Raw genomic sequence first — 12,822 nt, forward strand, 5'->3', positions numbered from 1 at the left:
TCTTTTGTTTTCCAGGACCTGCAGTAAGTATCGTGGATTTTACTGTTGGATCGACTAAGTTAAGGCTTTCTCCTTCCCCCTCCCCTTCCTTTCTGTGTCATTGCAAAAGCACAGCATTTTTTGGTAGAGGTGTGTCTGGAAGGAAAATTGGTACCAGATGCTGCTGTATTTTTTTCACAATTGTAGACAAATGGTGTGGGGGGAGTTCTAAAACGTTTAACTTGCTGCCCTCGGGGACTTCCAGTAATTTTAAACCCAGCAAATATTCAGAAGGAAGAAAAAAAAAAGAAAGATTTCCCTTTAGAGTTTCTTTACTCAGCTTCTACTGAGCCCGAAGAGCACTATACTAATATTTTAATGTTTTGGTGGGATTTTTAGTTCCAAAGCTCTGCCTTGCTTTTCTTATCTGTTGTGTTTCCATCACTTAACATGGGTTTGGTAGCCTTGCAACGGGGACTGGAGGGAAAGATGCAGCTTGCTTGCTTCTCTTTGAAGTCCTGGGGAGAATAATGAGCATTCCTCCCAGTGCAACCAGAAAATTTATGGGGAATTTGTTGTTTGAAGGGGTAATAGTTGAAAATGTGTCAACTCCTCTTTCCAAATGTTAGACGTGCCTTTCGCTGTGCCACCGCCACTTTCAAATCTGAGGTTACCCTGCTGCTTTTGGAGCAAGAAAAGAACATTCCATTGGGCCCTCCTCGCTGCCGAGGGGTTTTTAAAAAGGATTTATGGGTGTTAGGTGCTTCTGTTTTCTTTCTTTCTTCCCCCAGTGCAGGAGGAGAGGCACAGGCTGTTGGCAGCCATGTGTTTCCCTGTCCATGGTTGCATTAACAGAGACGTTTCTTCACATTGCTCTCATCTCACAGGGCCTCACAGGGTTGGAAAGGGGTCATTTCAGGGAAAATAGCTTGGCTAGCAATTCTTGGGCTAATTAATTTCCAGTTCTGTCCATCTACCTGAAGGCCAAAAGGTGACGAGGAGTTGCACGTGGAGCGTGGGAGCTGTCGCAGCGCTGTGGCTTTGGTTCTCCTGGGATGGACCACGCTGCTGATGGCTTTGGTTAATGGCATTCAGCCGTTGGAAATTTCACTTCTATTTCAAGTTTGTTTTTTAGCCCGAAGAGGGGATTGGGTAAAGTTATTATTGGGCCACGTTTCGAAGGAGCAAATTAGGAAAATTTAAGGCTTAATGGCTTTGACTTGACTGTTCTCAGAGGAGATCTGAACACATTGACTCTAAGTGTCGTGCCAAACATTAGCCGTAAATCCCAGATACTGGCTGGCTCGAGAAAGGCAAACAGATGAATTTTCCTTGTCAGTTTGTGTTCAGAAGTTTAGTCTGACCATGAAATCATTTTCCTGTAAATATTCTGTAATTGAAAACCGCAACACGGCCTCTCTGCCCACACCACAAAAACGATGGGTTTTGGAGATGTTTATGATGGTGTGAAAGGGGCAAGTGCCATCTGAAGGGATCGGCAGAGCCCAGCGTGGATGCGCAGTGCTCAGGGTGCTGGAGCTGAACTCCACTGATATGTCTTTAAGGGACTTTTTCTCTTAATCCAAGTACTTTGGCTTTTAAAGGGGTTGATTTAACCGCTTCTGCACCTGCCATCAGCCCACACGCAGCCAGCCGCGTTGCGCTGCCTCACGTGTGCTGCATGGCGCGCCGTTCGGCAGAGGCAACATATGGAGCACTCTGAGTTTTGCTTTGTTTCTCCTTGCTTTCATTTCCTGGTTCCCACGGCACTACTGAAGTGCAGGCGGAGTGCAGGGGAGATGGAACACAAACAAGGCATTTTTCTCTCCCTTTGCCCTTCCAGAGACGACTCCTGGTTTAGTTCGTTTCAAAAGTAATAATCTTGCAATTTTTAGCTCAAGTAGCATTTTTTCAGAGATTTCTTTAAACATTGTAATAAAAGTCCTAGAACCCACAGAACCACAATATTATTTTATTTCAGCAGCACTGCATTTAGTTCTATTGGTTTCTTCTGTTTCTTGATTTTGGCCATAAGGAATCGATTACATCTTACATGTACAGCATCGCACTGCTGAGGCTGTATCCTCAGTTCTGTTGTTCCCTAGTAGCAGTTGTTCTGGCATTTCATTTTTTGGCTGTCGTAAGCTAGTTGTGTGTACAAAATTATTAGAATTTGTGGTGCAGGATTTGTGGCTGTTGGATGATTGATTGTCCTGTCTTGTGAGTGAGGGGGATTCTGCTCTGCTGTGCTGTAAAACCTCTGTTTCAGAGGGTATTAAAATCACATGCTGGGTAGGAAATTTCTGCCATTGAAGGATAGACTTGCCACATGCATAATTAAACATTTACAGTCTCAGATATTAGCAGACACTTTATGTATTAGCATGCTGACTGGGGAGCTCACCAGCAAGCGAGTTTACAAGTGTTTCCTATTTGTGCGTGTGCTCCAGTGCCATACATCTCTATAAAGACCTCACTGTATGCTTTATCCCAAGGCTGCAATTTGTTAAATAGGTGGTTGTGGAAGCCAGTGTTGTTTCTGGATGAACCAAGAGTGCTGCAGGAGGCATTTGGAGCTGCAGGAGCACTTAGCAAGAAGTGAAAACCATTGTAATGGATAGGAACGGGCTGCCAGAGCTGCTCGTGCTGTAGGAAACGTGTGGAGCTCGCTGCATATCTGAGGCATGCTGACATAATCTATGTTTATAGTAGCATATGACACTGCTGTAGCAGACACATGCCTTACTGCCTGCCTGTGTACCAGCTAATGCTTAACAGCTCCTTCCTGGGAATCTTCCTCGTGTCTGGCTTACAGCAGTCCCTCACTGTGCCACTGGCTCAGCTGGAGCTGTAAATGCCTTTGGGAAAGCAGAAAGGGTGAAGTCCTCTGGTTGAGTTGGGGTTTTCTCTGCTGATCCTACAGGTATTGTTAATGACTTAAGGTCTTTCCCCATAGCATCCACTGCTTTCCACTTCACTGCAAACAGAAGCGAGGTGTAGAGGTGAGCTGGGGGAATCTCAACCTCAAGGAGAGTAATGGATTTGGAAGGGGAAACCTGCACAGGATCAGGTGCCAGGGTAGTTCAGTGCTCAGCAATCACCAACAAAACCTCTCTCTGGTTTTGGGATGGGGCTATGGGTATGTGGCTGGGACTCTATTGTGTGCTTCATGGGCAGCAGGGATGGGAGCAAGCTGGCCAAGCCTTCGGTAAGTAGCTCAAGTAAGGCATGAGGTCAAACTCTGGGGAAAATTGGCTCTAGGCATGACGTTCTTGGGGAAGAAAATTACCCCAAGAGGTTTCTATGGAGGAGTTTGGTCCTAGGGCCAGTGGGGGAGCTGACAGCCCCTGCCCTGCCTGCTGCTATGAGCATTGACTGACCTGATATCTCGCTTGTTCCCCACCACAGGGGCAGTCAGGACGCGATGGTTACCCGGTAACTCCGCTATTCCTTTTGTTTTAATTCTCTTTTGATCTGCACCCTGTCATTCTTTCTGTCTTTGCCATGACACTTGATTTTCTTTGCGTGTCTTGATCTTTTTTTTTTTTTTTTTTTTTTTTTTTTCTCCTTTTTTCTGCACTCTTTGTCAGTGATGGCTTTTAGAGAGATTTGGCCCAAAATCTCAGGAGCCTTTGCAGTGTTCTCTGTTGTTTACAGAGCAAAAGGCTTGAAGTCTTTCATGGTATTACAGAACACTCTTGTGGTATTTGTTATTGCACTCCTGCCTGTTTGCTTTTTTCTCAAGAAGACTGCTAGGAAAACTTGTTCCTTGTTACTGCCACCTCATGCCCTGTCCTGATACCCCTGAGCAGCTGTTAAACGAAACCAATATCTGTTGGATTTTGTGCGTGTGATGGATGGAGAGCTTGAGGAAGGAGGGCTGGAAGGAAAACAAAGCTGATTTCAGTTTCCATTTTCCCCTCCCCGAGGAAGACAGGAACCTTTCTCCAGCAGGCCCAGAGGAGGAGAGGTACACGCAGGTGTGTTAATTTTGCAGAATGAGCAGGAGGACTTTGCAGCAGGCTGGGGCACTGTTGCTTCGGATGGCTCCATCTTCCCCTGGCAGCCATGTTGGAGGCTTGTCATGTCTGTGGGACCTCAGCAGAGCAAGGAGGGCACAGAAACACACGAGTGGAGGTTCAGAGCTGAGCTCGAGATGGGAGACTTTGCTCTAGTTGACCTATGCAATTGTAGTTTTGCGGTGGCTTCCTGCTCTTGCAGGATGTGGCTAACCACTGATGAACAAGCAGTACCCTTGGCTGTGGGCAGGTTTGTCCTCATCTTTATGCTGATGTTATTCTGGCAAAGCGTGTGCCTGCAGTTAGTCGTGGAGTCATGAACATCAGAAATGCTGAGATGAAATAGCAGATTTTCCCTAGCACAGAGCATGCCCCCCAGCCTGCCTGGCAGCCAGCCCCAGCCTTGTGTTGACTCCAGGTCCCGGTGAGGGATTCTGCTGCTGCCCCAGGGCCGGCAGCCACTTCCAGCTCTGCTGCTACATTTGCACTGGGAGAACAGCATTATATCCTTGGAAGGTATTTGCTCCTGTCTCCTTGCTTCCTGGGACCTCTGTTGCGGCGCTACCGGTTTTATTCTGGGCCTTGCAAAATGGTGAGCCAAACACAGTGAACAGTGAATTGCTGGCCTGTGGCTATGCTAAGTAGCTTTATCTAATAAGGAGGTGATAATAATTGTATTTTCAAGGTGTATATGTGGAGGACAAAACAGCATAAATCAGAATTGAGAGTAATTCAGTAGAAGCATGTGGAGAGCCTTTATTACATCCAGGTGCTTGGGCAAACTGATGTAATTATTTAGTTTCCTTCTGGCTGATGAAATGAACTCTGAGCAGGTAAAATTTGAAGGTATATGTAGGCCTCGTCTGGCTGTGATTGCACCTGTACAACAGTGCAGGGCTGGTGGTGGAGGTGAACTGTGTCACAGTGGAGGGTGCACAGGGCTCAGTGGATGTCCTTGTTGGGAGAGCACCATGCTGGGGGCACTGCTGGGGATGGGGCTGGTGGGGAAGGCTGGGCTCTGGCATGGCCACAGATGGCTCTAACGTAGGAAACCTCAGTTGAGCCTTGAGCCCAGTGAGTAGATGCTTTCATAGAATCATGTGGGAATATTGTGCCATCATCTTGGCACCTTCTGATCATTTCTGAAAGTTTTTTTCCCTCTCCCATGCTTTTTGCAGTTCCTTAACAAAATTGCATGAAACTTTGGCTACGGGCAAGTGCAGAAGTAGTGGTGAGTGGAAATGAAATAGTGTTTGGCACCAGAGATGGATGTGGTAACGCTTCCACCTCTTGGATAACAGTTCTTTGATTTTATTTGCAAGTTGCTAGCATTTGAGCAAGGTGCTGAGTGCAAAAGGGAGAGCAGATAGGCTCTCAGGAGGGCTTGAGCCAGTCTGTCAGCTCAGCTGGGCTTTGAGACTCTTAACAGTTAAGCATGAGCCAACAACAACGTGTGTTACCCTAAGTCCCTTCTGGTTTTGAGTGTTGGAATTAAATGAAGTGGAAATAGAGCACGAGCTCTCTGCGGTCGCAGGCTCAAAGTTCAGTAGCTCAAGTTGTTTCTTCTGGTGAGCTGGGACACATTAGCCAGGCACAATCCTGGACAGGAGAAGCCTTCAATGTGCATTAGTGCAGCTACGTGGTGTGGGCTGCATGGAGGGCATGGGAGAGGAGCAACTTCCAGGGCCGTTTTATGTCTCTGGCTATGATGCTCAGCTCCTATTTCACTGTGCCAGCAGTTGCCCTGCTCAGGAATATGTCCAGAATGATGGGGACAGCACTGGGGCTTCAGCTGCACCCACTTTGCGCACAATTGGGTGCTGAGCTCTCCCTGCTGCTCTGGAGGGTGTTGCAGAGCACGGCTGCGGGCAGGACAGCCACTCCTGCTGGTTTGCCTGCATTGTTTCGCTCCGGCACTCCCCTCACCAGCTGTTCTGAAGAGATGCCAGCAGCTTTGTATCAGATTGATGAGGATAATTTGGATGACGCTTTTGGTGTTTGCCAGGAGTGCCCACCCCAAACTTACGTACAGACCCAGAGTCGATTTTGGGTTTTTCCACAGCTGTACTGGAGCAGAGGAAAAGCAGATGTGCACTGCCCCCACACTCTGCTCTGTGCCTGAGCAGGGACCTGTGCTTATCTCACCGTAGGGTCGGTGCGTTGGCACTGGGGGTCATTCATCCTTGTAAAGCCAAGAAGGGAAGAGAGGGGTGGGCTTTGCAAAGGGGTGCATCTGGCTGCCTATGCTAGTGATGTAGACTGCTGTGTTTGGAAAACAGAGACATGAAGACCTGATGGATAGTCTGCTTCCAGTACAGCTCTTCCAAGTGACCTTCTGATGCAGGCAGATCTTCCCATCATGAGATTGTTTAATAGAATCAGATCATCTATGGACGAGAGAAGTGATGGCTGGGAGGTGCCTTCAGCAGCCTGTGCTCATTCCATCCTCCTGCCCCATGTGGGGATGGTTTTCTCCTTGCCTTCAAACCACTCAGCTCTCCTCCTACACAATATTTCTCCTCTTTCCCAGTGAGATGTCATATTTACTGTTCACCAGAAACCATTTCCTTCCCTCTTCCCATCCATCAGAGAGCCTTCTGGAGCCCAACTCTGCTGAAGAGTTTCATCTGCCTCTGCTAACTCATTCCTCCCCAAAGTTGGTCTCCACAACACCACCTAAACGTGACATCCCCAATGGAGAGTTGTCACTTCAAGTGGGAAGAAACCAAAGGAATTAAGTTGATTAATGAGGTGAATTACTTTATGTGCGTGTCTTCATTAATAAAAAGCAGAGCAGGGAATAGGCTTTACAGAAGAAGTGTGATAGGAAACAGAGTTGTCTCTTACTTTATACATTTTCCTTGGAATACTAGCATCTATTTTTAGTTGATCAGAGTGTTACTCATTTGTTTCTTCCAGCGTATAATGTTTGCCTTTGAATTTTGTAAATCATTAATGCGTGTTGCCTGAAAGAGCTTTGGCATTGCTCTGCCCATCTCTTGCAGTGATGGCAGCTCATCAGGGTTGTGGGGGAGGAGAGGGATTCCAGTTCTGCCTGCTGAGAAATCACGCACCTTCTTACTCAAAGTAATTCACTATCCAGTGATACCATCCTTGTCTGCTGATTGATAACTACGCCAACAAGATGAGTAAGCAGAGTTCTGGTAAAGGACAGTGAGTTGTTGGTTGTTTTTAATTACATGCTTTGCAACAGGGGGCTTTTGAACCCTCACTGCATCCTGGCACTTTGTGCTGGGTGAACTTTGAGATTAACACAGACTTTGCTCTATGCTGATGCACCTTGCAGGGAGTAACTGCTAAGTCAAAACTGAGATATTCTTGCACAGGATATTCTCATCTTGGTTTAAGTTGCAGTTGGAGCTAAGTGGCTCAGCATCTTCTGAAACGCTTTTTGGGGAGCTCTGCATAGTGAGCTAAGCACTCAACTGTAGTGCTTGGAGCCAGAAATGAACTTGTAAGGATGACAACCTCTGGTCTTAATTAATTTTCAAGGCAAAAAGTGAAGCCAAATGTTATTTCTGAGCTGATGTCTGGGAGCAGGGCTGGGGGAGCGCTTGCAGAAGGGAAGCTGGCTCCGTATCTCCCAGGACTGCAGCATGGCAGTGCTTTGGTGGCAGCCCCAGACCTTGGCTTCTACTAGTTGAGTTTGGGGTTTCCTCCAGCGAGCAATTAGGAGTTTCAATTAATGTAAATAACTCAGCAGGGGAAAGTCCATGTAAGCTGTTTGTGTGCAACCCATAAACGTGCTTTGAACGCAGGCGAGAAATGAGGAACACGTGCCAAAGCCAACTGCTTGTGGCAGTTCCTCCGTTCTGTCGTGGTCCCTTCGAGTTTACCAAAAAGCTCCAGAGTGTGGATTTAGCCAAGTGTGTTTGGGAACAGCAGTTTAACACTTCAGGAAGACTGCCAGGGGTGGGAGACCATGCTACGTGGTCAGATCCCATGGGTGTAGGAACGAGTGTGTGGATCTCATACTTCTCTTGTGTTGGTTTTTTGTTTGTTTGTTTGTTTAATTTTGTTTTGTTTTTACAATAGGCAGATGGTTTCCAGACCCAGAGTGGTAGCTTGTGTACAGACGTGGAGCTCCTGTATGTTCCATGGGTATTTGGGGTAGTTGTGAATGCCCATATAAAATAACATCATATTTAATGTCTGGCATTGCTAGATATCTCCTAGAACAGTGTTGTGTAATTGGTGTCCATCTCCAAAATGAAGGTTGCCATCAACAAGTTGACTTTTTTGCTTCCTTGGCTAGGTTCGTCAAGTTCATAACTGTTGAACTGTAGTCATTATTCTTAATTGCAGGCTTCAGTCCTATGTTTGTTCTCACGGGCCTCTTTATTCATAAATATTCAAATTTCAGGGTTATCTCCTGTGAATTAAGTCATTTGCGCACATAATTCTCCCAGTAAGACTCCAAAAGACAGAAGTAACAAAAAATTCATTTTACAAGGCAAATTTTGTAGTTTGAGTTTCTTCATTCTAATATCAGTTTTGTGGCCAATACACGTACTGCCTAAAGGGGGTAACTTTAAGCCAGGAAAGCAGATCCAGTCCATTCTCCTGTTGTGTCCATTTACTGTCTCTGTCTGTGGAGACAATGACTTTGTAAAGAACATCTCTTCAGGGCAGCAGTTTGTTTTTCTTTGGATTTAGAGGTAGTTCCTGCACAAGGAAAAATAAAAAGTTGCCTCATCGCATCCAGCAGGGGAATGGCAGATGTATTTGGTTGTCTTCTGGGCTTCCCATTCCTCTTCCAGCACTTCTGGCCAAGCAAAGGTGCCAACAACAACTGTGAGGAGAATTTTTCTGCTTGTATGCAGAAGAAAAGTGAGGAAAACCAAGGAATATGCTCTTTGGCCCAATAGGGGAGGCAGTTCCAATGGAGCCATAGAGCTGGAATTGCAGTAGCAGGTCAAGGATATAAAGATACTGTGAGGTTGAAGTGTTTGCTTGGAATTCTCCAACACAATTGCTTACCAACATCAAAATTTTATTCCCACCACAGAGGCTGTCTCCTTTCTTAGCTGGATGCTAAACACAAAATGTCCAGAACCCAACTGGGCACCAAATGCTTACAAGGAGGAGTTGCACGGCACACATGGAACCCATTTCAACCTCAGAAATTTGAGGGAAGTCAGGGGACTTTCTTCCATAAAAAGCACTTTGTTGTTCTGGAAGCAAACTGGTGCCATGTGATGCACAGATGAGCTCTCACTCCTGACCTGGTGCTCAGCAGCAGATGACACAATCTCGTGCAATTGTGCAAGAGTGTGGAGGAGCAGGAACTGGCCCATGCATCAGGGCAGGCAACTTTAGGGCTTCTCTGCTTCCCTGTGTGCTGGAAGGAGTGGGTGAACCCATGTCTCTCTTGGGACATTTCTTTGTGATTTGTCTAAGCAGGTTCAGGAGTTGAGGCGATGTCTGGTGCTGCGCCTGTGCAGTGATTTGTTTCCATCCCTTTGCGCTGCTTAACATCAAATTTACTTCCAGGCATCTTTAGAAAGATGCCTAGCGAAGCAATGAGGGAGTCCTGTGAGGAGATGGAAGGAGACTTGTGCTGGAGTTCTATCTTAAAGGCAGATACTGAAGGGGAAAAGGTCTCTTACCTCCATAATGAACCCCTGATGAACATTGTTGGTGCATCTGGGAAGGGAGCTGGGAGCAAAGTGCTGCAGTGAGCCTGCGCTGGTGGTGCCCAGAAAGAACTGAACAATGAGTAGGGTCCAGTACTGCTCCAAAAGACCCTCGGAAGAGTGCCAGGGCTGCTTTTTTTTTTTTTTTTTTTTTTTTTCTCTCCTTCTTCCCGTTCTATTTTGTATTTTTGAAGGATTTCAGGAACCCTTGTAAGCACTGATATCCGCACTGGGATCCCCTTGCAGAGGACGTTGGGTGGCAGGCAGCTTGCATGGCACAGCCCAGCCTGCGGGGTGGCAGCTCTCCTGCAGAGCCCCACGCTCTGGTTTGCATTATGGGTGAAGCTCTTAGCACATTGCTGCTCATTTCTGCTTTGTTTCTGTCAAAGAATGGACGTAAGGCTGCCCAGCAATATGAGGACTTTTTAAAAAAAAATTTTAAATAGAACACAATTTTTTTTTGGTTAGTTAACACACGCCTGGCCCTTATCAGGCTGCTGCTCTGCATCCTCTGTCTGAGCCCTCTACTGCGGATTTGCTGCCTTCAGCTGCGGCTGCAGGATGTAGTTCCATCTGAAGCACATTATTAGCAAAGGTTGTTAATTAGCATTCCAACAGATCTCATAGAAGGAACGGCCACAAGGGATCTGTCTGGACTCAGCCATCGCCTGCAGAGGTGTTGTTGGTAACCCTTCCCATGGGCTCCTCACATGTGTGTAAGTGCTGCTGCTTGGAAGGGCCAATGATTCCTGGAGCGGTGGCGGTGGTGGATGGAGCAGAAAGAGGCTCAGCAGCACTCTGTGATCCCAGGCCCTTGGTAATAGTGCTAAAATACTGCTGTGCCCTTTTGTTCTGACAATTTTCTCCTTCTCAAATGTAAGATTTTACTATTCTTCTAAACCACAGAGACAGAGATTGAAGGCAGTCCTTTGAATCCATGAAAATTTGACTGCAGGGTTCCTTCCGACCTCCATGCTAATTTTTAGCAGAGCAGGAAACATTAAAAATAACCATGAGAGAAGATTTCCCAACTCGGAAGGGTTGGCCTTTTAGTAATCTCTGGCTTTGTTTTCACTCGATATTTTGCCCCTAACATTCCTGCAGTATTGCTGAAGCAAACCCATCCCCAACAGCATCAGTGATGGAGGAGGAAGGCAGGAGGTCAGCCTGGCTGGCACCCAGCCTCACCCTGAGCAGAGTAGGGGATGTGCAGGGGAAATGTTCATTATTTAATCCACGAGTGTTTGCTTTTGGGATCAGAGCTTGTAAGCTTGACGTGTTTTCTAATTGTTCCTAAGCCTTTGGTGGCTCTCAGCACTGAGTGAATCAGCTGTCACTGCAAAAGTGAGGTATTTTGGTGCTGTGTCTTGACCCTCCTAAGTTTCTACTGTGAAACAAACATCAAAAATACGTTCTTTAAAACTGTGACAGGGCACTAAAGCTGAAATGTGTGACCAAATCAAGGCAGACAGTGAGAGTGCATGAAGCAGTAGCAAACTGCACTCGTGCTCCGGCATCTCACCTGGCACAGGTCTGTGCTCTCAGCAAGCACATAAATCATGTCTTTGTGTGATGGGTGTTACTGTCTGGGAGTGCAACTGCAGTACCTCTCACCTCTGCTCCTGCTGACCATCTCCTCGCCTCCCATGCTCCAGCCTGGCTCTGGCCAGATGTTGCCGATGTGTTTTCTTTATCAATCTGACAGGAACATTTCCTCCTTTCCCTTCAAATGTTGATGATGTCCTGCAGAGCTATGCTGACCTAGTGCTGAATGCAGGTGGTCCTTACTGGTCTGTGATCAGAAAATGAGATCTGAGTTACTTACCAGCAATCAGTGGCTCCAGTGTTCACTCAGTGGCTGTGCCGGTGCCCAGCTGGGACCACACCAGTGCTGGCTTGCTCAAATTGCTTGGAATTGATGGGTTTTGTCCCACTTTGTCACTGCACTGATGGTTTTGGTCAGATCCACGTTTGAAGAAAAGCTGATGACATTTTTTCTCTACTCAGTCTCAAAGCATCAGGCTTGTTGTAGACAAAATTGTTCATCGTCTCTCAACTTTGTGAGTGTTGAATTATGTAAAGTGTTTTCACTGTGTGATTAGGAGCAGAAGGCTTGTAGTAGAGCATGGGCAAGGACAGGAGTGAAACTTATCCCTGGCAAAAATCGCAGCATAACTCTGCAAGCTTCCTATTGCTTTGGCTCTGTTGTGGGGTGTACGGAACGCTCGCCCTTCTTTTAAGCTCTTTGTTGGTTATTTAAGTGTGGTTTTTGTCCCCTCCAAAATGAAAACTTCTCTAGAGTTCGTTTTTGATTGGAACAGGGAGTTGTTTTTCTGTTCCTTAGTTATCAACTAAACTAAACATTGCTTCATCTTTAATTAAAATGACATGGACCAGAATTCAAGGAAGGGAGAATCATGATCTCAACACTTGGGCGCTTCTGAATGTTGCAGGCTCTCCATGGAGCACACCCACACCTCCAGTGTGGTCTCTTCCTTTACCCCAGCAGCTCCATGACTGCTCGGGGCCTTCTGCCATGGGCTGCTGGCCGGGCAGGTTGGGCTCAGCCCATCAGACCTCAGCCTGAACTGATGAGCGTTTACGAGCCTGACTTACGGCGTTGTCTGCTCAGCGGAGCGGCTGGCCCAGAGCCCCTTTGAAAGCCCAATGGATATTGTTTCTCTTGAGCATTAAATGCTTTCCCTCAAACAAACATTCTTTGAATAGGCTATTGTTTTTCCTTCTGGATGTCCCTTTGTGGACTGATACAAGAATAGCTAGAACCTGATGAATTGCTGTTATAAATTTCTTTTATTTTTTAAATCCGTGGGACTTCTGTTTCGTTGAGAACTTGGATGTGCTGTGAGTTCCCTGCTCAGGTCCCATGTTTTTCCTCTGGAGGTCCCCAGTAGCTGCATTGGGAGATTCAGGTCAAACAACTCCAGCAATTGTATCTTCAGGAGGGAAATTTGGCAGACCTGACACCTTTCCCAATCACTCTGATGTAAAGAAGTGTGGTGAACTAAAGTGCAGAGTGATATCTGTCAGGGAAGGAGTAGTTTGGCTGTGGTACACAAGCCTGTATCAGTGGATGCTGCTAAGTTCGCTCGTATCTTTCATCAACACTTTTGTGTATTGACATTTATATGCTGGTAGTTCCTCATAAA

General features: G+C 46.5%; 1 protein-coding gene across 1 annotated transcript in view; it reads left to right on the forward strand.

Annotated features, from left to right (window-relative positions):
• Positions 1 to 12,822, forward strand: part of COL23A1 (collagen type XXIII alpha 1 chain) — a 159,097-nt gene that overhangs the window by 113,985 nt on the left and 32,290 nt on the right. The window contains exons 6-7 of the mRNA XM_042826648.1: positions 16 to 23; positions 3,388 to 3,414. Of these exons, the coding sequence (XP_042682582.1) occupies positions 16 to 23; positions 3,388 to 3,414 (35 nt within the window). The remainder of the gene's footprint in view (positions 1 to 15; positions 24 to 3,387; positions 3,415 to 12,822) is intronic.

This window comes from Centrocercus urophasianus, unplaced genomic scaffold (assembly GCF_019232065.1).
Source record: "Centrocercus urophasianus isolate 14NV4802_14NV808 unplaced genomic scaffold, USGS_Curo_1.0 seq_26, whole genome shotgun sequence".
Taxonomy (NCBI): Eukaryota; Metazoa; Chordata; class Aves; order Galliformes; family Phasianidae; genus Centrocercus; species Centrocercus urophasianus.